The 26539-nt window shown below is 39.6% G+C and overlaps 1 protein-coding gene across 4 annotated transcripts; it reads left to right on the top strand.

Annotated features, from left to right (window-relative positions):
* The first annotated feature begins 913 nt into the window (after window positions 1–913).
* On the top strand, window positions 914–25559 carry MED1 (mediator complex subunit 1). 4 transcript variants are annotated; one of them, XM_007085777.3, is made up of 17 exons: window positions 914–1120; window positions 3545–3651; window positions 5791–5869; window positions 9330–9384; window positions 9488–9620; window positions 10340–10368; window positions 13037–13108; window positions 13739–13813; window positions 14260–14333; window positions 14693–14782; window positions 16162–16273; window positions 17162–17286; window positions 17548–17666; window positions 18660–18861; window positions 20404–20499; window positions 20618–20723; window positions 22053–25559. In XM_007085777.3, exons 1-17 carry the CDS (start codon window positions 1096–1098, stop codon window positions 25303–25305), a joined length of 4752 nt encoding a protein of 1583 aa, XP_007085839.2. In that variant the 5' UTR covers window positions 914–1095; the 3' UTR covers window positions 25306–25559. The 4 variants fall into 4 exon arrangements, with proteins under 4 accessions (XP_007085839.2, XP_042821826.1, XP_042821828.1 ...); XM_042965892.1 differs by lacking the exons at window positions 914–1120; window positions 3545–3651; window positions 9488–9620 and having other exon boundaries at window positions 5839–5869; XM_042965894.1 differs by lacking the exons at window positions 914–1120; window positions 3545–3651; window positions 5791–5869; window positions 9330–9384; window positions 9488–9620 and adding an exon at window positions 9629–9900.
* Window positions 25560–26539: the final 980 nt, after the last annotated feature.

The raw sequence follows: 26539 nt of genomic DNA, 5'->3' as shown, positions 1-26539 counted from the left end.
TCTGAGCTGTCAGCACAGAGCCCGAAGCGGGCCTCGAACTCACGGACTGTGAGATCATGACCTGAGCCGAAGCCGGACGCTTAACCGACCAAGCCACCCAGGCGCCCAACAGCAGTTATTTTCAAAGATGTGTTTGCAAAAAGAACATTAAAAAAAAAGCCATAACTATGTTAAGAATTTTCACCGAACGCATTGTATTTTAGCCAAGTTCTTCAGTTCCAGTGGCCACAAACTTCTCAGCATTACTCCAAATTTCTCGTTGTGAGGATTTACTTATGGAAGAGATAGGACATTCTTTGTGTCGAGTACAAGCTAAACTGCCGGTTTTTACTATGATTACAAAATAGGGACACTACCAATTGTGATACACCTTGGTGCCCTAAATATAATAGCATCCGATGTTCTGACCTCTACAAGTTTACTTTAATTCAAAATCTCCCAGATCTTCAAAAAAATTGGAATTGCGTGAGAAATATTTCTTAAATTTGAGAAAAAGTTAGGAAATGGGAATTAAGTGAATTGGACCGGCTTGGAACGTCATGTTACAAAGAGCCAATATAATTTTTATAGGATAATTTTTCCATCTAGTATCTCAAGAAAGTGTATTATCTTTAATAAAATGTTTGATACCAATATTCTTTGAAGAACCAGTCTTTCGGTAAAGAGATTCCGGGATTTTAATTTACGAACTTCTTTGCCATTTGCAAGCAGAGCCAAGCGCTACCAAACAAACACCATACCTAGGAGCAATAACTCTCGAGACGACCGAGAACTAAGGGAAAGCTTGATTGGGTGATTCTCGCGAGAAGTACCACATTCACTATTTTTCGCGATATTTTCGTGCCCAACCCTTTTCCTAGTCTCGCAGGATCACGGTTAATCTCGCGATATTTGGGAAGTTCCGTGGGGAAAATGGCGGCGGCCGGGAGCACCCTTCTCTTCTTGCCGCCGGGGACTTCAGACTGAGCCTTCTTAGGAAGAGTGGGGACGGCTGGTGCCCTGCGTCCCGAGAGCCCGAACCAACTTGGTTCCCTCGTTAGTGGTGGGGGAGGGCTTATCCTCTTGTGTAGGACTCGGGACCTCCCCACCGTCAGGATGAAGGCTCAGGGGGAAACCGAGGGTGAGTGACTTGAGGGGGAAAGCAGGGGGCGGGACACAGCTTTGGGGAGCCAATCTGTGGAAGAAGCTGGGGGGCCTACGCTCCCGAGGTCGTGGAGTCCAGGAGGCGGGATAGGTGTCAGTTTTAGATTCTGACTGTGCCTTCTTTGGCGGTGAAGGACTCCGACTTTGGGGTGATGCGAGCTCCCAACTTCTGTGAAGGTTTCCTGCTTAGCTAGGGGCAATCATTTGGGCCTCAGGACGTTTTTAACCTAGAGTTAATGGAAGACCAGGCGAGTGAATCTATAATTTGCTTACACCTTGTTTTAGAAGAGATGTTTGAATAATGACGTTTAAAAATATAATTATATTATTATAATGATATAAAGCTGTGTGTCAAATATTGGAGGATGTTTCGGCGTGAGTGAAATGATAGGACCTTAAGATTTTAAAAGCCAGTAGTTCCATAGAATGTCACAGTGGTCAAACCTTGTACTATTGTGTATTTGTAAAATGCGTTGAATTTATCGTTTCAATGGCTAGATTAACAACTGCTGAAAAACAACTTTTCTGTTGGAATCTTACTTAGAATCTATAAAGTTTTACACTCTTAACGGCTTCCTTAGTATTTTGGATATAGTTCTGTTAATAAGAATCACTGTATCAGTGTTTATCCATTTTTTCCACTTTGAGCTTTGTTAGATCAGCGGCCTTGCCTTACTCGTGGTTGTGTAGTCCCTGACCCAGAACGTGTTTGATTTGAGCGTTTGATTTGAGCATTCGTATAAAGTACTTATAATCAGGCTTCTTAAGGAAAAGGGGGGTGGAGAGTGTATTTTAAAGAAGAGGAAGAAGAAAAGTATATCCTTTGGTGCAGAGGACTGATGAGTGTAAAAAGGAAACTCGAGACAGGAATTTCATGCAGTTTGCTCACTAATGTATCTCCAGCACATAAAATAATGCTTGAATGAGTGAATCTTGGAAGTGGGAATTGCCAACAATGTGTTCAAAACTATATAAACTGGCTGAAACAGGCCTCAAACCAGTTTTCCAGGATATGAGGACGGAAGGAGTTTGAATCTTGATTTAGAAAATGCCACTGCCTTAACTCTGCTGACATTGTATTCATCTTTCAATGTCAACATCAACTGTCACTTTTTTTGTAATATCTCCACAACTAATAATGAACTTTTCCTTTTTTGCATTTGAGTAGTAATGTGTTTCTGTTTTTAACAGCATATCTCATTTTGCTCTGTGTCATGGTTATATCCACTTTAACTTATGTACACCCCCTCACAGATGTCATCTTAGTCGTATTGTGTGTTTTGCATTGCCAGCAGTCTCTAGCACATGTCCTTGCTCGTATTATATTTCAGTAATAATAATTTTAAAAACCCTCACAGATGTCATCTCAGACATATTGCGTGTGTGTGTTTTTTAAGTTTATTCATTTTTTTTTTTTTTTGAGAGCGCATGAGAGAGAGGCAGAGAATCTCAAGCAGGCTCCATTGTCACAGAGCCAGATGTGGGACTCAGTCTCACAAACCATGAGATCATGACCTGAGCTGAAATCAAGAGTTGGACGCTTAACGGACTGAGCCACCCAGGCACTCCATATTGCAAGTTTTTGTATTGCCAGTGGTCTCTAATACAGGTCCTTGCTCATACTAGAAGTACACGAATTAGAGGAAGGATCAGCTATATTTCAAAAGTAAAAATTTAATGAAAATAAAAATAAAAACTATATTTCAATAATAAAAAAATAAAAACTATCATTCAATAATAAATGTAATAACATTTCAAAAATAAAAATCAACTAAATTTCAATAATGAAAATTATAATTCAGTAATAGAAATTAAGGGGGTTGGAGAGCATAAGAGCTTTGTTCACTCACAGGACAGAAACCGAGGTCTTTTCTACCTTTCTCTTACCTCTACCGGAAATTTATCCTTTAGTTGTTGACATATCTCCTATCCATATAGGTTTAGTTTGAAAAATCAAAATGACAAATACAGCCTGTTTTCTTGATAATACTTATATATTGATCTATTAGAGTTACATCAAAAAATTTCAAAAGCCTGTATTTCACATTGAAAACCAACTAACCATAGTAAGGCCATGTTCAAATGTATGCTCTACGTATATCATGAAATGATTTTGTCACTAAATTGTTGTCCTGATCCTGAAACATGATTAGAGGTGATTCTTTTTTTGGTTTTCATTAAAAGACTGAATAGAAACCAGTTATGTTTTAAGGAGTTCCTTAGACCCCAATTTCTGTGTCGTCTTGTTAAAAATAAATTATTTGTATGTTTTGAAGTAAATGATATTGAAAAATATTTTAACTGAGTTCTTACCAAGGATGAGGTATGGGGGTTTCTTTTGCAAGAAGAATTGAAATGTCTTGAAAGAGTTTCTAATGATGTTTTCTAATTTGTATCGTAGAGTCGGAGAAGCTGAGTAAGATGAGTTCTCTCTTGGAACGGCTACATGCAAAATTTAACCAAAATAGACCTTGGAGTGAAACCATTAAGCTTGTGCGTCAAGTCATGGTGAGGATTATGGTGGTGGATAAAGTGTTGTGCTTAGATAATTATTTAATAAGCTAAGCTCCCCATGTAGACTTTTTCAAACCAATTATTATAGTGTGTCCTCAGTCTTATTTATCACAAAACACCTGAGTACATGGTGCACATCAACTTGAGTCTACCTAAGAAGTTCTGTTTATAAAATTATGTTAATCATGAGCTATGTAGTACACTGGGGTACTTCAGGCAAAGGTGCTTAGAAATACACCTAGGAGAGACACATATGATAGACTGATGTAGGGAGACCTTTGTTCTTCACTTGCTATTAAGCTCCTTGAGCCTAATGTGATAGTATTTTCATGTATCTACACTGCTAGTAGAGTTTGCGATTAATTCTTAATAAGCTTCACCTGTTCACTCTGTCAACTACTACTTCTTGAGTCATTTATCAGTATGGGGAGCCCTTAAATGGAAGTTAAGTAGAAGATAAGGGGTAGTGACTGGATGTTAAAAGTTCATTCACGTGATTCCAGTGGTAGTCAAATGATGTAGGAAAACTTTACTTCTGTGATTTGACCTGGGTAATGATGGGGGGGCGGGGGCAGGGGATCACTTTGTGGTAATTCATTCATGGATCTCTTCACTTAAGATTCATATACTTTTCTGTATATATGTTATATACTTCAGTGAAAGTACCCCCTCCTCCCCACCAAGTCTTAATTTGGGTCCATAGTAAGTTCAGTTTAATAGATTTATTAGTGTTTAATGTGATCATATCAGTATAGCTCCAGCAAAAGAACTAAATTTGCTGTCAAAAGACCTATATTTGAAGTTCTTAGTAGCTATGTGACTTTGAACAAATTATTTACTGGGTCTCAGTTTTCTTATTTGGAAATAGAGGCACACAATACCAGTTTGCTTTTCCACATAGTTTTATTTTGAGGATTGAATGAGATAATGGATATTAAAGTGTGGTGTTGCTTAAAGATTTATGTAACTAAATTCAAGAAATATATGTATATCCTTTGGCTGAGGATTATGTACATAAAATATATATGTATATTTTAATGTTTTAAAAAGAAGAATGGCTATTTTTCCTGTCTGAGGATTCAGAGGTTGTCATTTTTATACTACAAGGTAGTCATATTCTAGTTGGAAACATGCTCTGTAAATGATATTGTCATTAGACATCATGAGATAGAGGAATTCGAGATGGCTACTAAGACCCTCTCATGGGGTACCAGTGTCTTGGTTTTTGGGCACCATAGCTTCTACTGTCTGCTTCTCACTCTGCAGAGTCAGAAACCTAATTTTGTTGGTGTATTAAGACTTTGAAGAGTTTTCAACAACTGACATAGTAACAAAATCTCAGTAGACTAAATGTAAATCAGAATTCCAATTTATTAATCTACCACAGAGAGTTTATCTTTCCAGTTACCAGAATATTGGTTACCGTTGTGCAGAGCAACCCCTTATCTATTCAAGATACAAGGGAAGCCAGATTATTAATCGGATGTTTGTTTGTTTCTTAGAACAAAGAGAGATTTAGGACATGGAAAGGCCTGAAAAACTATCTTTGTATCATAAAGCTGTTCACATTTCTAGAGAATAGAATGTTGTGCAGAGAGGAACTTCTTCTTTGGATAGAGTTAGAAAAACTATGTCAGATCTTTTGTTCTTTGGGAGTCCCTTTTTCTGGACTACACGTTCTGTTTTTTAGAGTTACTCTAATTTTACTAAGGTCTGGTTATATTTCTTAGATTACACAGAAATCACCTTGTTAGGTTTGGGAATTGCCAGATCTCCTGAGCCACCCTATTTAACTGACTAAATTTAGGATGTAGTTACTTCTGCAGGAAGCTGATCTCATTTATTGTATTTGATTCTTCCTAATCTAAAATAAGATCTGGGCATACTTTTTTCTACCTTCATGTATGTGGATATGGATGTATCCATGTTTATGAACTTTTCCTCCTGTGGAAGGATGGACAGAGTAACAGGAATCTATAGATTATCAGAGTATATAGAGAATATAGAGTATATAGACCTATAGCATATAGTCTGAGGATTATCCTGAAATATTACTACTAGGATAAGTCCATTTACCTGAAACACTGTTGGCTTGGTTAATTTCTATCTTGAATGTTTTCCTCCTTATTATAGGAGAAGAGGGTTGTGATGAGTTCTGGAGGGCATCAACATTTGGTCAGCTGTCTGGAGACATTGCAGAAAGCTCTCAAAGGTTTGTAAACATGTTTGAAATATGCTTTTTTTTTTTTTTTTTAATGTTTATTTTTGAGAGAGAGCAAGAGGGAGAGGGGCAGAGAGAGGGAGACAGGATCCCAAGTGGGCTCTGCACTGACAGCAGAGAGCCCAATGTGGGGCTTGAACTCACAAACTGGGAGATGATGACCTGAGCCGAAGGCAGAAGCTCAACCAACTGAGCCACCCAAGTGCCCCTGAAATATGCTTTCTTAAAATGCCCAGTTTTTATAAAGACTGTTTTATACTTACATGAGAAATATAAATTGAGATAGATAAACTTTCTTTGCTAGGTGGTGTTCTTGTTTTCACTATGGAGTTGAGACCACCTCTTAATTTTTTTTTTTTTTAGTTAATTTTTTCAGAGAGAGAGAACAGGGGAGGGGCAGAGAGAGAGGGAGAAAGATAATCTCAAGCAGGCTCTGCACTGTTAGTGCAGAGCCAGATGTGGGACTCGAACTCATGAACTGTGAGATCATGACGTGAGCTGAAATCAAGAGTCAGATGCTTAACCGACTGACTGAGCCACCCAGGCACCCCAGGATGAGATCTCACCTGAATTTTTGAAACATTTATTTTTGATCCTATTTGGGAGACTGGTAGAGACTCAAAAGATAGTTGATGGAGGGTAACTATAAAGATAGCGAGGGAAAGTTCTTTTTCTTTACATGTTCTCTCTCTTTTTTTTTAATGTTTATTTTTGGGAGAGAGAGACCGTGCAAGCGGGGGAGGGACAGAGGGAAACACAGAATCCAAAGCAGGCTTCAGGCTCTGAGCTGTCAGCACAGAGCCCAATGCGAGGCTTGAACGAACAAATTGTGAGATCATGACCCGAGTCAAAGTCAGACTCTTAACTGATTGAGCCACCTAGGCGCCCCCAGTTTCTTTTTATAATGTTTTATTATTTACTTTTGAGAGTGAAAGAGACAGAGCACAAGTAGGGGAGGGGCAGAGAGAGAGAGGGAGACACAGAATCCAAAGCAGGCTCCAGGCTCTGAGCTGTCAACACAGAGCCCAACATGGGACTTGAATTCTTGAACCGTGAGATCATGACCTGAACTGAAGTCAGATCCTTAACTGATTGAGCCATCCAGGCACTCTATTTCAGATGTTCTCTTCTAATTAACTTGCAATAAGAAAATGGACATTTTAACTCTAAAGGATTTTTACATTGTTATGGACAGTGTTTTCAGGAAAGCAAATAAAATTTAAATCATGAGCTTGAATATTTATGATTATAATTACTAGTTCTGTGTATTTTGGGGGAGAAATGAAAGTAAAAAACAGATTTTACTCTGATCCATCACAAATGAACTTGATTCAGCTGAATAGTTCCCCCCACCCCCACCCCTTGGGTTTTCTTTGACATCTCAAGTCTGAGAGTAGGTGCCTACAACCTTCATCGCCCCTTCTAATGTTTCCTTTTCTGATGGTTAAGAATCCTTGTTCATCAAAATGTAGAGAATCCCACTTTTGCTTCTTCCAACTCAACGTAGAGTCTCAATGTTAAAAAACTGGTAGCCCTTCCCAATCTGTGGAAATACTATGGTACGTAGAGGCAGAGGCTGTTAACTTTTTAACTGTGGTAGAATATACATAACATAACATTTACCATTTGAACCATTTAAAATTATAGTTGAGTGGCATTAAGTACATTCACATTGCTACATAACCATCACTACCGTTGTCCATCTTCAGGAGTTTTTCATCTTCCCAAGCTGAAATCCTGTATTCATTAAACAGTAATTTCTCCTTTCTCCCTCTCCTCAACTCCTTGTAACCATCATTCTAGTTTCTCTCTGTAAGAATTTGTCTACTCTAGATACCTCATGTAAGTGGAATGAAACAGTATTTGTCCTTATGTGACTGACTTTTCACTTAGCATAATGTCTTCAAGGTTCATCCATTTTGTAGCATGTATCAGAATTACCTCTCTGTTAAAAAAAGCTAAATAGTGGTGCCTGAATGGATCAGTCAGTTAAGCATCCGACTCTTGATTTCAGCTCAGGTCATGATCTTACAGTTCATAGGAATGAGCCCCGGGTCAGGCTCTGCACTGATAGTGCAAAACCTCCTTGGGATTCTCTCTCCTTCTTTCTCTGATCCTATATTCCAGCTCTCTCAAAATATATTAATAAACATTTTTTTAAAAAGCTAAGTAATATTTTGCATGTATATACCACATTTTTATTCCTCCATTCATGAATGGACATTTGGGTTTCCTTCCACCTTTTGGCTGTAGTGAATAATGGTGCTATGAATATTGAATATTTCTTTATGTTGGTTTTAGTTTTGATGTTAATCTTCCTTATTCTAACATTAGCAGATACATGTGTCTTTTTGAAGTTAAAGATAACTTGTCCCAAATGAGTAATGCAAAAGGGAGAGGAAAAAGGTCTGATAATTTTTTCAAATACATCTTTTTTTTTTTTAATGTGTATTTATTTTTGAGAGAGAGAGAGACAGAGCAAGAGCAGGGGAAGGGCAGAAAGAGAGGGAGACAGAATCCGAAGCAGGTTCCAGGCTCTGAGCTGTCAGCACAGAGCCCGATGTGGGGCTTGAATCCACATGCTGCAAGATCATAACCTGAACTGAAGCTGAATGCTAAACTAAGTCACCCAGGCGCTCCAAATAGATCATTTTTTTTAGTTTTTTTTTTTTTTTTTAACATTTATTCATTGTTGAGACAGAGAGAGAAAGAGAGAGAGAGAGTGAGAGTGAGTGTGTGTGAGCAGGGGAGGGGCAGAGAGAGGGGGAGACACAGAATCCGAAGCCAACTCCAGGCTCCGAGCTGTCAGCACAGAAACTGACTTGAGTCTTGAACTCACCAACTACGAGATCATGACCTGAACTGAAGTCAGAGGCTTAACTGAACTGAGCCACACAGGTGCCCCCAAAATAGATCTTTTTAATTTTTTTTAAATGTTTATTTTTGAGAAAGAGTGAGACAGAGCACGAGTGGGTGAGGGGTAGAGAGAGAGGGAGACACAGAATCCGAAGCAGCCTCCAGGCTCTGAGATGTCAGCACAGAGCCTGACGTGGGGCTTGAACCCACAAATGTGGGATCATGACCTGAGCCGAAACCAAGAGTTGATGCTTAACTGACTGAGCCACCCTGGAGCCCCTCAAATAGATCTTTTTAAAGTAAGCTCTGTGCCCAACTGGGGCTCAAATCACAACCCCAAGATTAAGAGTCGCATGCTCCACCAACTGAGTCAGCCAAGTGCTCCTCAAAGAGGTCTTTTTTTTGACCCTTACTATTTAGGTCACAGCTAAGTCTTAACTAATGAACATACAGAAATTCTAAGCATTTGAACTGTTGGATGTAATGGCTTGAATGTATGGATATACTCCTTAGGATGTTTTGGTTTTTGAAGAATAAAATTTAAGTTATTTGGAGCATTTTGTGATTTCCTTTTTTTTTTTTTACCCTTTCCTAGTAACATCTTTACCAGCAATGACTGACCGCTTGGAGTCTATAGCAAGACAGAATGGGTAAGTAGTCTATCTTAGGCAGAAGTATTTAACTTAGTGTTGACTTTGGGTGGCTTTATTTATGTGTCTTCTATTAATTTTTGTTTTGATTTGTTCCTGCTAGACTGGGCTCTCATCTCAGTGCCAGTGGCACTGAATGTTACATCACGTCAGATATGTTCTATGTGGAAGTGCAGTTAGATCCTGCAGGACAGCTTTGTGATGTAAAAGTGGCTCACCATGGGGAGAATCCTGTGGTATGTGCTGTTGATATTTCACTGGAATCTGTGGGGTTTACTTAGGGACATTAATTTTAAAATGAATTGTTGGGGTTTGAAATAGCTTGGGCTTAGGTTTTTTCATGAGCCACTGTAGAGATGATGTGATGGGCTGTAATGTAATATCAATAGCTCTAGAATGGAATTTAGAATAACATGGGTCCATCTCTGACATCATCCAAAGGCTTTGACAAGTGGAGACGCTAGAGGAACCCTTTCCATTTCATATCAACAAACATGAGCCGCAATTGAACAATAGGTGCTGGGGATATGGAGATAAATAACTTAAAGTTCTTATCCTCAAAGAGCTAATAATCAAAAAGGACAGATAATCTTGCACATAACTAATGTCTCTGAAAAATCTTGTAATAGAGATGAATGTTTAATGTGTGTAACCAAGACAGTTGAATGTGGACTCCAAGGATGGCATTAAAGAGAGGTCCTACTGTTTTAAACAAACTACTGAAAGTTGATTCCATTATAAACTAGTTCATATACTTTGATCTTGAATTTCCCACCCCAGCCCCATGGTTTACCAAGTAGAAAGAAGATGCTTTTTGATATCTTAATATAAGGATCATCTGTAGTTTTAATGTTGTTGTTATAAAGCATGTGCTATTAATAAAAGAGAAAAACTTTTGATGTCTTCAAAGGCCTTAAAGTAGTTTAAAGTTTTAACATGATTTGTTTAATTTCAGAGCTGTCCAGAACTTGTACAGCAACTAAGGTAAGCAAATGATGTTTATGTTCCCTGATACTGGCAGACAATGCTGTTCTTTATAGTTGGGTCTTGAGGCTGGTCAGAAGTTATTGTCTTTATCAAAAGAAAAGAAAAAATTTACTCTCCTGAGGAACATACTTATTTTCTTAGGTCAAGATTTTTCAGTCTATGTTTGTTCACTTTCAGTATGGACTTAGCTTGGTTTCTCAACTTACTCAGTCTATCCCAGGATTTTGCAACCTTGGCGGTATTGACAGTTTGGATTGGAAAATTCTTTGCTATAGGGGACTGCCTTGTGCAATGTAGGATGTTTAACCACATTCTTGCCTCCCCCCCCCCCCCCCCCCCCGCCACTAGTTGCCAGTAGTATCTATCTCCTGACCTGTGACAATAAAAAATATCTCTAGATATTGTTAAATGTTCCCTGGCGGGCAAAATCACGCCTGGTTGAAAACTGATCTAGCCTCAAAAATTCTGTGTGCAACAAAAATAAATAGAAACTAATTATTGAATGAGAGAAGGCTTGAGAGAATTGAGTCTATGTCATGAAAAGAACTTATTTTCACTTTAATTTTGAGAAAAACTGTCTTACATTTAAGGTGTATGTGTGATAAACTCCCATCATAGGAAAAGCACTAGGCTTGAAGAGTTTCTTAGCAGTTAATGGCATTTCCCTCTGGATTATCCTTTCCCTTTAAATTGAGTGGAAATTTACTTTCTGGGATTTTGAAAAAGTCATTACATCAATTTTATGTTTTAAATATAGCGAAGTTCTCAGATACTACGTGGAAATGTCTTAAGGTGTTAATAGTGAGGGAATAAGTTTTACAGTCGGCCTTTGCAGTAATCATTTTAATGTGTTTCTAGCCAAATGTGCCAAGTTTGAACCACCTTTTAAAAATTGCAATGCAACATAAAAACCTTTTTATAAGTCTAGCAACAGGTGTGTTACCAGAATAGTCCAGAAAGCCAATACTTCTGGTTCTAATCCTGGAGTAGGAGACTGCACCAATTTATGAACTAACTGGTGGTGTTCTAAAGTTAATTTGTAAGCATGTTTTGAAATGGGAACTTCAGAAAGAATATTAGCCCTTGTGTGCAATTTTTAGTCACTTTGTATAGGTGATAATTTTAAGGTAGAGGGTTTATTTTGCTGCTGTTCTTGTTTCTTTTTACTGTCTTCATGGCATTTTGGGTAGTAAGTGCTCATATTTGCTCAATAAATGCCTGACCAAATATCTGACATTGGTGGGGCAATTTAGCCTTCAAGAAACTTTTTTTTTTCTTTTAAGTTTGAAATAAGATAACAGAGAATTAGAGTTGTTGAGTTGTGTTGGATTCCTGAGCCTGCCCACAGAGCCTAATTGACTAAGAATCCAAACCCGAATATTGGGTTCTAGGAAGCAAGGGGTCTAGGTAGTAGTTTTCTTTTTTCTGGGGCAGATCTCGTCATAGGAACATTCTCGAATATGTGGCTTGCCTCCATAGTGCTCATCTCCTTTTCTCCAGGCCTCTCATCTCTCTCCTAGTGTTCATTTTCCTTTCTGCCCTTAGATTGCCATATGCATGCAAGTATTCTATTTTCCAAATTTATTTGACTTCCATTTCCTCCAATCAAAAGTTTTTTTTTTCCCTCACAACATTCAATCATCTCAGTTACATATTAAGAGGAAAAGAAAGTGATTTATTTATTTATTATTTTTTAATTTTTTAATGTTTATTTATTTTTGAGAGAGAGAGTGGGAGCCAGGGAGGGGCAGAGAGAGAGGGAGGGAGACACAGAATCCGAAACAGGCTCCAGGCTCTGAGCTGTCAGCACAGAGCCCGATGCGGGGCCTGAACCCACGAACTGTGAGATCATGACCAGAGCTGAAGTCAGACACCCAACCGACTGAGCCACCCAGGCGCCCCAGAACGTGATTTATTTAAACCAAGTCTCATTATGTAGGAGCAAATCACTGTAATATATGAACTATTAGGTCTTTTTGACTCTTTTGTACTGCTTACAAGTACCTTCTCCAGAAAAATGGGAAGGAGAAAGGGAAACTTTTTTTTGCTACTTTTTTTTTCTTTTTTAACCTTTTTTTTTTTTTTTTAACGTTTTTTAATTTATTTTTGAGACAGAGAGAGACAGAGCATGAACGGGGGAGGGGCAGAGAGAGAGGGAGACACAGAATCGGAAGCAGGCTCCAGGCTCTGAGCCATCAGCCCAGAGCCCGACGCGGGGCTCGAACTCACGGACTGTGAGATCGTGACCTGAGCTGAAGTCGGCTGCTTAACCGACTGAGCCACCCAGGCACCCCTTTTTTAACCTTAGTTATTTTGAGAGAGAGCACGCGTGTGTGTGTGTGCGCGTGTGCTGGGAAGGGGCAGAGAGAGAAGGAAAGACAGAATCCCAAGCAGACTCTGCCCAATGCAGGGCTCGAACTCAAAAACTGTGAGATCATGACCTGAGCTGAAATCAAGAGTTGAATGCTTAACTGACTGAGCCTCCCAGGTGCCCCTTCTTTTGCTACTTTTGATTGATGCTAGAAAACTTTGGCTGGGGGGAAAAAAAAGAGTAAAGCAAATTATTAAAATTAGTTTTATATAGCCATGATTTTTTGGTACTTTGCATTAAGATTGAGTAGTAATTGTGTTTTATTCTCCTCCTTCTTTCCTGAACTCCTTATAGGGAAAAAAATTTTGATGAATTTTCTAAGCACCTTAAGGGTCTTGTTAATCTTTATAACCTTCCAGGGGACAAGTAAGTATTTCTTTATTTTTTTGCTTTTGTTGGAAAAATTCGTATAAATATACTTGTGCTTAAAAATTTGCCGAGTCTTCTGCCCTATCTTGTGATTTCTTCTCCTACTGACAACCTATAGCTTCCAACTTTATATCTTTTGAAGGTATTTTAAATAAATAATATCTGCATTAACGGATATAATGCTAAAAGACACTATAATCTTTGAGATGTCTTCAACATGTTGATTTTTTTTAGGTTTATTTATTTTGAGAGAGAGAGAAAGAGACTGCAAGTGGGGGAGGGGCAGAGAGTGGGGCAGGGGAGAGAATCCCAAGCAGGCTCTGTACTGACAGATGTGGGACTCCAGCTCACGAACTGTGAGATCATGACCTAAACGAAAGTCGAATGCTAGACCAACTGAGCCACCCAGGTGCCCCAACATGATTTTTAGGCTGAAAAGAAATTAGTTGTTGTTGAACTTGATCATCATTTTTATTTTTAACCTACCTGGGGTTCTGTTAACTAGCTTGGGTCTTTCAAATAGAATTGCCTTCAAGGGAATGTTAGTGTGTGTGTGTGTGTGTGTGTGTGTGTGTGTGTGTGTGTGTTTCAACTCTTTAACTCTTGTTCTCTTCATCTACTTTCTAGCAAACTGAAGACTAAAATGTACTTGGCTCTCCAATCCTTAGAACAGGATCTATCTAAAATGGCAGTTATGTATTGGTAAGACTGGCTAAGGTGTCAATTCTGTTGAATTGTACCTTCTGGGTACTTTGTTCTTAATGCTTTTCATCTAGGGTGTTACTAGGGTCCTCTATCATATATCTTGTCCATCTCATTTTACTTCCCAAATGATCACATTCCATTTTCTGAGTATTGGTATGTCCAAGTTGTTCGTTGGTATTCCATCAGTTTTATTTGAAGACTTGTCAAACCTGGCCTCTGGTCTTATAAATAATAGTCTACTTATAATTTTTGTTCACTGTATTACATACTGGTTTATACTTGTAAGTGATCTCTTCGAAAGTGAAATACAATTGCTATATGCCCAGTTACAAGAGTCATTAAATTAGTATTGTAAGACTTTTAACAGCTGAACTCATTAATACATTGTGCACTAATACCTTCAGGTCTAAAATACAAGCAAACATAGATCATTTTTCTCACAGGAAAGCAACCAATGCTGGTCCCCTGGATAAGATTCTTCATGGAAGTGTTGGCTATCTTACTCCAAGAAGTGGGGGTATGTGATCCTACGTTGCTTACTTAGAAAATTGTTTAGTTTTAGTTAAGGAGTCATTACTTAAATTTCACTTTGGGATTATAAGCACAGGGAGAAAACTAGCAGTCACTTGTGTATTATTAGATGGTTTCCAAGGTGTCAATGCTTGCCCTCCCCCATTTACATTTTTAAATTGTGAAGTAAATTGTTGGCACTAGAATTAATACTTCTGCTTCCATTATATTTGATAAGTTGCTTTGGAGCATGAATCCTCTTATTTATGAAACTATTTTCTCATGTAGTTTTGTAGAAATGGGAATGTTTTTCTGTATTTTTAATTTACCTGATAAATATATAGTGATAAGTGTTATTTTTCATAGGTCATTTAATGAACTTGAAGTACTATGCCTCTCCTTCTGATCTGCTGGATGATAAGACTACATCTCCCATCATTTTGCATGAGAATAATGGTAAGGCTTTAACTGTAAAGCAACTGAAGGTTTTGTTCAGTGTTTAAAAAATATTTAAAATAATTGAACGCCCAAGCCTGTGTGTATTTCCTGGTTTGCCATCCCTACCAAAGTTTGCTGTTTCTCTCAGTTTGCATCTGTAACACACACACGCTCATAAGTATATACATATGTACATACATACATACATACATACATACATAATAGTACAAACTTAATAGGTGCTTATGAACAAGTAGGTGAATGAATGAAAGGATATAAACCATTTGTCTTGAAATAATCCCCTTTAAACATTAAAGGTGAAAAAATTAGCCAACTTACTAAAGAATTACAATAATGGATGGTTTTTTTTGTTTTTTGTTTTTTGTTAAGTTTATTCATGTTTTTTGAGAGAGAGTGAAAGAGAGAGCATGTGCCTGCGGGGAGAGAATCCTAAGCAGGCTCTGCACCGACAGTGCAGACCTCCCAACTCACAAACATGTGAGATCATGACCTGAGCCAAAACCAAGAGTCAGACACTTAACTGACTGAGCCACCCAGGTGCCCCTCTATTTGCTTTTTAATATACTAAAACAAAATGAGAAATGGCCTAATCCCTCATTTGGTTCCCTTATAACTTTAGTCATTGATTATCCTATAATCATAATTCTATTTAAAAGCATTCTGGAGTTGGAGAAAATAAGTAAATGTCGGTAATGTGCCTTTAAGGGGCTCCTGGGTGGCTTAGTCGGTTGAGCATCCAACTCTTGATTTCAGCTTAGGTCCTGGTCCCAGGGTGGTGGGATTGAGCCCCATGTCGGGCTCTGCACTGAGCGTGAGAACCTGCTTAAAATTTTCTCTCTCTCTCCTCTCCTCCCTCTGTCCCACTCCTCTCCCCCACTTGCACTCTCTCAAATAAAAAAAAAAATAAAATAAAAAATTGGGACACCTGGGTGGCTCAGTCCATTAAGCATCTGACTTCAGCTCAGATCATGATCTCTCTGTAAATGAATTTGAGCCCTGCATTGGGCTCTGTGCTGACCACTCAGAACCTGGAGCCTGCTTCAAATTCTGTGTCTCCCTCTCTCTCTGCCCCTCCCCCGTGCTTGCGTGCGCACTCATGCTCTCTCTCTCTCTCGGAAATAAACATTAAAAAATTTTTTTTTTAATTTTTTTTCTTTGGAGTATATGGTTTCCTGTATTTTGTTTTATTTACTGACAGAAATACTGGTTGTTAGAAGGCAGCTTCTCAAACTTCTAAGTCATACAGGTATTATGTTATCTGACAAATTAGGGTTGACAAATTATGCAGAAGGTAGTCTGTTTTTTTGTTTTTAAATGTTAAGATCCTTGTAATTTGTGTTACTTTGGAGAATACCCCTTTTCTTTCCTATTCTCAGTTCCTCGATCATTGGGCATGAACGCATCAGTGACAATAGAAGGAACATCTGCTATGTATAAACTTCCAATTGCACCATTAATTATGGGGTCACATCCAGTTGACAACAAATGGTAAGTTAAATATACTTCCAGGGTAGCAAAGTTTATTTTTTCCAACTTCAAGCCCGGTATGAAATAAGTAATACTTTCACTTGGCTCTTCTCTCACTTAACTTTCTAGAGATTGGCTTTTTATTTTCTCTTTTTAATTCCTCTTTTCAATATCTATTTGAATGTTCCTGTCTGAAGTCTGCTTATAGAACACATTGTCTATCCTGACAGAGGAGGAGGAGAACTGTACTAATTCCCTTGGTTTAATGATTGTTTCAGTTTTTTAGGTTATCATGGGATTTATATTGTTTTGGAGTCATATTGGAGTAATAACTAGAGAGCCTGTCTCAGGATAGATGTTTGATTAAGTACGTAAGGGTTAATGAATAGGATGTTTTGGAACTGGGGAAAGAAAGTTGAAAGAGTGAACTATTATTTTTTTTAACATCTTATTTATTTTTTAATTTTAACTAATCTCTACACCCAATGTGGGGCTCAAACTCACGACCCCAAGATCAAGAGTCGCATGCTCTTCTGACTGAGGCAGGTGTCCCCAAAAGAGTAAAATTAAAAAAATATATATTTGTTTATTTTTGAGAGAGAGAGAGAATAGCAGGGGAAGGACAGAGAAAGAGAGGAGAGAGAGAGAGTCCCAAGCTGGCTCCGCACTGTCAGCAGAGAGCCTGATGCAAGGCTCAAAGTCATGAACCGTGAGATCATGACCTGAGCCAAAGTCTGACGGTTACCTGACTGATCCACCCAGGCATCCCCTGAAAGAGTGATCTTTTTTTGATAGGCTTTTGTTAAATGATACGGACATGTCTAAGAACAAATGTTTAGATTTTTTATTTTTGTATCAAGTCAAAATCCAACCATCCCCCTTCTTTTTTTTTTTTTTTTTTTTTTGAAGGACTCCCTCCTTCTCCTTAATCACCAGTGCCAACAGTGTTGATCTTCCTGCCTGTTTCTTCTTGAAATTTCCCCAGCCAATCCCAGTATCTAGAGCATTTGTTCAGAAACTTCAGAACTGCACAGGTGAGTTTTAAGCATCAGGAGGTAATACTTGTTAAAAGTGTAAAAAACAAACTTCAAATTCAGATTATTTTAGACCTCTTTCAGTCTTGCATATCTCAAAAAAGTACTGATGGGTATAAATGTCATGGTGCTGTGTATTAGTAAATGCTTATTAGTAAGTGCTTTTTCAATAAATGGATGAATGAAATAGAAGTCACAAAGGGAAAACAGAGCTGTCACCATTTTGATGTTATTGTGATCATTATATTCTTGTTTTTCCAGGAATTCCATTGTTTGAAACTCAGCCAACTTATGTACCCCTCTATGAATTAATCACTCAATTTGAGCTGTCAAAGGACCCTGACCCCATACCTTTGAATCACAACATGCGATTTTATGCTGTAAGTAAGGCTTATAGATTGTTGTAGGTTATATTTGAACCCAGGATCAGAATCTTCCTTTATAGGAATACTGAGGTCAGAAACATATCTTTTGGACTACTGGGCCATTTCCTAGTTCCTCATTCAGGCAGGAAATCACAGAAATTTCTGAAACATACTGAAGAAAGAGAGCATGAGCTTCCAAGTCAGGATATAACAGTGTACATTTCATGGCCAAAATTTCAGATGAAAGTCTCATAATGGTATCCTGAACTTTTACAAGCTTTTAAGTAGATGTTAAGAATTTTTTTTCTTTTTAATTTATTTAGAGAGACAGCGAGTATGTGCAAGTGGGGGAGGGGCAGAGAGGGAGAGAGAATCCCAAGCAGGCTCTGCGCTTGTCAGCACAGAGCCCAATATGGGGCTCCAAACCCGTGAACCGTGAGATCATGACCTAGACTGAAGTCAGTCACTTAACCAACTGAGCCACCCAGGCACCCCAGATGTTAACAATTCTTAATGTTTAATTCTTTCAAGTGTCATGACCTGAAAAGATCCTTCAAGTACATGCAAAGAAAGTCCTGGTATGAATACATTAAGGAAGGTTCCAAAACCTCATCTGGACTTGAATTTATTTGAATGTTTGATGATAGTCTAGACTAAAGTAGTAGTTCCCAAATTCTGACTGCATTAAATTATATAAGGTGTTTTATTTAAAATACAGATTTTGCACTTAGAATTCAGGAACCTTTCTTAAACAGATTTCTGAGGTAATTTTTTTTAGCTAGGTTAGGAAACCACTAGCAGAACATTTACAAAAAAAGAGGTCTTTTCAGCCAAGTAATTGATAACATCAGTTGACCAAATAATTCACTGTGGAGTTTTATTATTCACTAAGGAATTGCAGCTGATTTTTGAGAAGTGGGTTGCCCCCCCCCCCCCCCCCCAAGCTTCTGTGGTTGAAGCATGATGGGTGAGTAAATAGCATTCATTTCTTTTGTTCTTTTTGCCCAGGCTCTTCCAGGTCAGCAGCACTGCTATTTCCTCAACAAGGATGCTCCTCTTCCAGATGGCAGAAGTCTACAGGGAACCTTAGTTAGCAAAATCACCTTTCAGCACCCTGGCCGAGTCCCTCTGATCCTAAATCTGATCAGACATCAAGTGGCCTATAACACCCTAATAGGAAGTTGTGTCAAAAGAACTATTCTGAAAGAAGGTACTACTTTTCCTTTTGATACAGTTACTGGCAAATGGAAACTTGATTACTCTTGTGGTTCTCTAAATTGGTGGCCTATTATATTCCCTGTAGAACTTTTAAAACTGGTTTCCGTTCCCAAGTAAATTGATATAGAACCTCAGTGGTAGGAGTTGGGAATCTAGTTTAAGCTCCACAAATAGTTATGATAGAACTCATCAATAAATTGGCATTTGGAAACCACTAGTTGTTTGTAATGAATTTATTCTTTCTCTGCATACAGTGATATAATTGGGTACCTACGAGGCCTGAATCTTATAGCAGATATGTAAGGTAGAACTTGGGACACTGTAGGAAGAGATGACTTCTTCCTCCCCACCCCTTTTTTAAAGTAATCTCTACACTCCATATGGGGCTTTAATTCACAACCCTGAAATCAAGAGTCGCATGTGCTGCCAGGCATCCCAGAGACGATTTCTTGATATCTAAATCAAGGTTGTTTAGGACAATGCTTCCCAGCTTTTAGTCCTGCCTGAGTATATTTCATCTCCCCATTCTTTGGGGGAACTTAAGCTTAAAAGGGGGTAAGACCTGTGCCCTTTGCTTTTTCTCCCAGGATTCTGAATGCTGATATTTTTCAAATGCAGTTTGCTATTAGAAAACTGCATCCTGCTATCCCTGAAAAGAATCTTGGCTGCTCTAGTTAACCACGGTTAATTTTTTACCTTAGTTGTAAAGCACTTCACAAATAGAAATGTATCAGTACAAGTGGTAGGCAAAAAGAAACAGGGAAGTTAAATCAGGAGATAGCATTTTTGAGAATAAGAACTGGTTTAAAATGAGAAATTTTAGAGTAATGGCACTGACCACATGCAAGTGTGCTTATGACCCTTCTATGTCATGTATTTGAATCCTGGGAGAATTCTCCAGATGGTTTCAGGACATCTGGATATTAGTTTTCGTAAGATAGTTACAAAGTTAGTCCTGCAGAGATGCATATGCTTTTTTCCAAGAAAGTACATGATCCTTATCTCTGGGCTTCCAGCATGTTTGGCTTAAGAACCTATGATGATAGTTACATACATGTATTCGGCATAACTGTATCATTTTACGTGATAGCCCCTAGATCCCTGCTTACCAAACTATGGGTTGCATAGCTAACATCTGCAAACACTGATAAGCAGGGTTTATTATAGTGGTTCTGGATATCTGCTTATCACAAAGAATGAAAAACTCTTCTTGGCCAGTTTCTTTTCAGAATTCACTTTCAAGGCAAGGTGTTTATATCTGTCAAGGTCTCCAGTAATTTAGGGATCAAATGGCTTTCAATTTAGAAAATGGAAGTTTAGTTGCTTGTTTTGGAGTATTTATAACATAAGCTGGCATAGTCCTTGGAATCTGATTCCTTCTATCACCTCTGAATGATGTAGTAAGTTTTGTGTGTTAAAAAATGTGTGGGATTTAGTTTCTAAGGAGACAGAATTTCTGTATACTTAGGGATTAGTGTTTACTTGTATCTAATATTTGGTTGATTATTTTATGATCCTTTTCTTTGCTTTTTAGATTCTCCTGGGCTCCTCCAATTTGAAGTGTGTCCCCTCTCAGAGTCCCGTTTCAGCGTATCTTTTCAGCACCCTGTGAATGACTCCCTGGTGTGTGGTGAGTTGTGAGGGGGCTAGCACTTCTCTTAGGGCAGTGGTTTGGTCCCTTTATCTTCTTTTTGAAAAATCAGAAGCTGAGTCTCTCTCAAATACCTCCTATGTATTTTGTCTTTCAGTGGTTATGGATGTACAGGACTCAACACATGTGAGCTGTAAACTGTACAAGGGGCTGTCAGATGCACTCATCTGCACAGATGACTTCATTGCCAAAGTTGTTCAAAGGTAGCACTGGCCCTTTTCCTTCAGAGTCCCATTAAGAGGAGTATAAGGAGTGCTGTTTTCAGTATTAGATTGAACTGGACATTTAGGAGGAGAGCATATAGTCACTGCTTTGAATTCACCTTCCTCTGCTTTAGAATTCAAAAGCAATGTGAGCTTTGGTGTTTTAAATATTATGAGAGTAATAGGAAGTACGGTAGGTAACTTTAGGCCCAGTGTTAGGGTTCTTTTAGGAGGGGGAGAGGTGAAATAAGATGTAGATTTTTTTTTCACTTATCTTTTGTTTCACTTTTTAACATATGTAATATGTTAAATGGTGGCATGTGGGAAGATACTTAAGGCAGTCAGCTTCCCAGAAACAGTATGTAATTTTGAGATTTTTCTGGAGTAGGTACTTGTGGCCTATTTTGTAAGTAAATCTTATTGGAACGCAGCCATGTCTGTTCATTTACGTATTGTCTGTGGTGCCTTTTAAGTTCAGATGGCAGAACAGCTGGACAGAAACCATATGATCTTCAAAAGCCTAAAATATTACTATCTGGTCTTTTAAGAAAGGTTGTTACAATGTTCTAGAGCAAAGTGTTTTCAAAAATATGTTTATAAATTTATCTGTAAGATAAAAACTACTTTAAAATAAACAAGATTTTATACCAATAATAGCATTTTTCACAGTATAGTGTTGGGATGATCTAAGCCATTAAAGCTTAGAACTTGATGGGTCAAGAAATTTCTCTAGTGGTTCATTAAGATAAATAGCAATCTCATTAGTCACATGTGAAACCCCAAAAGGAGGGCATTTTCTTACCAAGTTCATTATCAGTTTTAGTTCAGTATGATATCTAATTTGGACTCTGTTTATGGTTGGTTGGTTTTTGTTAGTGCTTCAGAAGAGGTTGAGATTGCTTACTAATACAGGTTCTTATTTTATCAAGTTTAGTTTTTTGAGAAAGGGTGTGCGTGCGAGCGGGGGAGGGGCAGAGAGAGAAAATCTTAAGCAGGCTATGTGCAGTCAGTGCAGAGCCCATTGTGGGGCTCAGTCTCATGAACTGTGAGGTCATGACCTGAGCCGAAATCAAGAGTTGGATGCCTCACCGACTGAGCCACCCAGGCGCCCCCAGATTCTTTTTAGAATGAATTTGCTCAAAGCTCTGGCATTTTATAGAACTACTCCTGCCTTTTGGGTTACTTGCCTTACCTGAAAATTGCTTAATGCAAACTTTTGATGGCCTGTCTGAAACTCAGGCAGAATTAAAGCCTGTTCTCCCAAATAAAAATTGTTTTCATTCAGCAGCTAGTACATTGGTAACTGTTTTTTTCCATCTTTTCTTACAGATGTATGTCCATCCCTGTGACGATGAGGGCTATTCGGAGGAAAGCTGAAACCATTCAGGCCGACACCCCAGCACTGTCCCTCATTGCAGAGACAGTTGAAGACATGGTGAAAAAGAACCTGCCCCCGGCTAGCAGCCCAGGGTATGGCATGACCACAGGCAACAACCCAATGAGTGGTACCACTACACCAACCAACACCTTTCCGGGGGGTCCCATTACCACCTTGTTTAATATGAGCATGAGCATCAAAGATCGGCATGAGTCGGTGGGCCATGGGGAGGACTTCAGCAAGGTGTCTCAGAACCCAATTCTTACCAGTTTGTTGCAAATCACAGGGAACGGGGGGTCTACCATTGGCTCGAGTCCGACCCCTCCTCATCACACGCCGCCACCTGTCTCTTCGATGGCCGGCAACACCAAGAACCACCCGATGCTCATGAACCTTCTTAAAGATAATCCTGCCCAGGATTTCTCAACCCTTTATGGAAGCAGCCCTTTAGAAAGGCAGAACTCTTCTTCCGGCTCACCCCGGATGGAAATATGCCCGGGAAGCAACAAGACAAAGAAGAAGAAGTCATCAAGATTACCACCTGACAAACCCAAGCACCAGACTGAAGATGACTTTCAGAGGGAGCTATTTTCAATGGATGTTGACTCACAGAACCCTATCTTTGATGTCAACATGACAGCAGACACGCTGGATACACCACACATCACTCCAGCTCCAAGCCAGTGCAGTACTCCCCCAACAACTTACCCACAACCAGTACCTCACCCCCAGCCCAGTATTCAAAGGATGGTCCGGCTATCCAGTTCAGACAGCATTGGCCCAGATGTAACTGATATCCTTTCAGACATTGCGGAAGAAGCCTCTAAGCTTCCCAGCACTAGTGACGATTGCCCACCCATTGGCACCCCTGTTCGAGATTCTTCGAGCTCTGGGCATTCTCAGAGTGCCCTCTTTGACCCTGATGTCTTTCAAACCAATAATAATGAAAATCCATACACAGATCCAGCTGACCTAATTGCAGATGCTGCTGGAAGCCCCAGTAGTGACTCTCCTACCAATCATTTTTTTCCTGATGGAGTAGATTTTAATCCTGATTTGTTGAACAGCCAGAGCCAAAGTGGTTTTGGAGAAGAATATTTTGACGAAAGTAGCCAAAGCGGAGATAATGATGACTTCAAAGGATTTGCATCTCAGGCACTAAATACTTTGGGGGTGCCAATGCTTGGAGGTGATAATGGGGAGACTAAGTTTAAAGGCAATAGCCAAGCTGACACAGTTGATTTCAGTATTATAGCAGTGGCTGGTAAGGCTTTGGGTCCTACAGATCTCATGGAGCATCACAGTGGTAGCCAGAGTCCTTTATTGACTACTGGGGACTTAGGGAAAGAAAAGACTCAAAAGCGAGTAAAGGAAGGCAATGGCAGCAGTAATAGTAGTCTGTCAGGGCCAGGATTAGATAGCAAACCAGGGAAGCGCAGCCGGACCCCTTCTAACGATGGTAAAAGCAAAGATAAGCCTCCAAAGCGAAAGAAGGCAGACACTGAGGGAAAGTCTCCATCTCACAGTTCTTCTAACCGACCTTTCACCCCACCTACCAGTACAGGTGGATCCAAATCTCCAGGCAGTTCAGGAAGATCGCAGACTCCCCCAGGTGTTGCCACACCACCTATTCCCAAGATCACTATTCAGATTCCTAAAGGCACCGTGATGGTGGGCAAGCCCTCCTCCCATAGTCAGTATACCAGCAGTGGCTCTGTGTCTTCCTCAGGCAGTAAAAGCCACCATAGCCATTCTTCCTCCTCTTCTTCCTCATCTTCTGCTTCCAACTCAGGCAAGATGAAAAGCAGTAAATCAGAAGGTTCTTCAAGTTCCAAGTTAAGTAGCAGTGTATATTCTAGCCAAGGGTCTACTGGATCTAGCCAGTCTAAAAATTCATCCCAGTCTGGGGGGAAGCCAGGCTCCTCTCCCATTACCAAGCATGGACTGAGCAGTGGCTCCAGCAGCACTAAAATGAAACCTCAAGGGAAGCCATCTTCACTTATGAATCCCTCTTTAAGTAAACCAAACATATCCCCTTCTCATTCAAGGCCACCTGGAGGCTCTGATAAGCTTGCCTCTCCAATGAAGCCTGTCCCTGGGACTCCCCCATCTTCTAAAGCCAAGTCCCCCATCAGTTCAGGTTCTGGTGGTTCTCATTTGTCTGGAACTAGTTCAGGCACTGGCATGAAGTCATCTTCAGGGTTAGGATCCTCAGGCTCATTGTCTCAGAAAACTCCCCCATCATCTAATTCTTGTACAGCATCTTCCTCTTCCTTTTCTTCAAGTGGCTCTTCCATGTCCTCCTCTCAGAACCAGCATGGGAGTTCCAAAGGGAAATCCCCCAGCAGAAATAAGAAGCCGTCCTTAACAGCTGTCATAGATAAACTGAAGCATGGGGTTGTCACCAGTGGCCCTGGAGGTGAAGACCCAATGGATGGCCAGATGGGGGTGAGCACAAATTCTTCTAGCCATCCTATGTCCTCCAAACATAACATGTCAGGAGGAGAGTTCCAGGGTAAGCGTGAGAAAAGTGATAAAGAAAAATCCAAGGTTTCCACCTCGGGGGGCTCAGTGGATTCGTCTAAGAAGACCTCAGAGTCAAAAAATGTGGGGAGCACAGGTGTGGCAAAAATTATCATCAGCAAGCATGATGGGGGTTCCCCCAGCATTAAAGCCAAAGTGACTTTGCAGAAACCTGGGGAAAGTAGTGGAGAAGGGCTCAGGCCTCAGATGGCCTCTTCCAAAAACTATGGCTCTCCACTCATCAGTGGTTCCACTCCAAAGCATGAGCGTGGCTCTCCTAGCCATAGTAAGTCACCAGCATATACTCCCCAGAATCTGGACAGTGAAAGTGAGTCAGGCTCCTCCATAGCGGAGAAATCTTATCAGAACAGTCCCAGCTCAGATGATGGTATCCGACCACTTCCAGAATACAGCACAGAAAAGCATAAGAAGCACAAAAAAGAAAAGAAGAAAGTAAAAGACAAAGATCGAGACCGGGACCGGGACAAAGACCGAGACAAGAAAAAATCTCATAGTCTCAAGCCAGAGAGTTGGTCTAAATCACCCATCTCTTCAGACCAGTCCTTGTCTATGACAAGTAACACAATTTTATCTACAGACAGGCCCTCAAGGCTCAGCCCTGACTTTATGATGGGGGAGGAAGATGACGATCTTATGGATGTGGCCCTGATTGGCAATTAGGAACCTTTTTAAGACAAAAGTGGCCAGAGAATAACTAAGTTTATAGGCAAACCACCATAAGGGGTGAGTTAGGCAGGTCTGATTTTGTGTTTAAGAATCTTAAATGGCATGGTTTTGACACCGAGCTGGGTGAATTTAGAAAGGCATAGCCAGACCCAACTAAAGAGACCATAGGGTTTGATTCTGGTTACCAAGAGTCACTTTTTCTTTTGCCAGATAAAAGGAAAAAAAAAGTTAAAATACTTGCTTATGAAAGGGAGGGGGTGGGTGGGGCATAAGGAGAGGGAAGGGTGGGAAACAGTTTTGTGGGAAATATTCATATATATTTTTTTTCCCCTTTTTCCATTTTTAGGCCATGTTTTAACTCATTTTAGTGCATGTATTTGAAGGGCTGGGCAGCAAATGAAAAAGCAATACATTCCTTGATGCATTTGCATGAAGGTTGTTCACTTTGTTTGGGTAGTTGTCCATTTGAGGCATGGGCAAATGAAGGACTTTGGTCATTTTGGACACTTAAGTAATGTTTGGTGTCTGTTTCTTAGGAGTGATTGGGGGAGGGAAGATAATTTTAGCTATTTATTCATAATATTTTAATCCTTTATCTGTTTGTCTTTATACAGTGTTTCTAATTCTATAAGGTTCAGGGTTCAAAGTGAGGGGAGGTGGAAAAGAAAGGCTTATTTGGTGGTAGGGAGCCTGTAGCTTGTGCTGGTACTGTACCATCAAGCCCATGCAGATTAGAGCCCACCTTTGGAGTTAAGTAGAAAAACCAAAATGGTATTTTTGTTTTAGGAGATTTATCATAGGGTTCAGACATCATAGGAATATTAGGAATTACCTCCCTGTGGAGGTATTGATTTATAGTCTTGTTTTTCTTTAAAAAAGGCTGGGCTGGTTTTTGGGGATATAAACATGTTTTCAGATGTAGTAAGGTTTAATGTGGTACAGCCTCCCTGACCCAGTGGCATGAAAACCATTACAGAATTAATAGTTCTCCTATTTCCACAATGTGCCAAAAGTCCACGTCCCAGCATTTTGTTTGTTGGAGAACTGATGCCATTCCTGAGAGCTGGGCTCCTTGTTTCTCTTTATCGTAAGGAGAAGGAGTCCAGACTTTAATCACTCCACTGTATGCTCCCTTAGATAAAACAGAAAAAATTTGCAGCCATAGTTCACTTAAAACAATTTCAAGCTCACTTGAAAGTAATGGGGGCCTGGAATGCTAGGTGGGCAT

Source organism: Panthera tigris, chromosome E1 (assembly GCF_018350195.1).
Source record: "Panthera tigris isolate Pti1 chromosome E1, P.tigris_Pti1_mat1.1, whole genome shotgun sequence".
In the NCBI taxonomy this organism is placed as follows: Eukaryota; Metazoa; Chordata; class Mammalia; order Carnivora; family Felidae; genus Panthera; species Panthera tigris.
Note: the sequence above shows the minus strand (reverse complement) of the source record. Positions and strands in the feature narration are given on the sequence as shown.

Excerpts from the sequence above, each read along its gene's own strand:
- MED1 (XM_007085777.3), top strand. The coding sequence starts at position 1,096 with ATGAAGGCTCAGGGGGAAACCGAGG. Across the intron at positions 3,652-5,790 it reads AGCTTGTGCGTCAAGTCATG|GAGAAGAGGGTTGTGATGAG; the intron begins GTGAGGATTATG and ends TCCTTATTATAG. Across the intron at positions 9,621-10,339 it reads ACCATGGGGAGAATCCTGTG|AGCTGTCCAGAACTTGTACA; the intron begins GTATGTGCTGTT and ends GTTTAATTTCAG.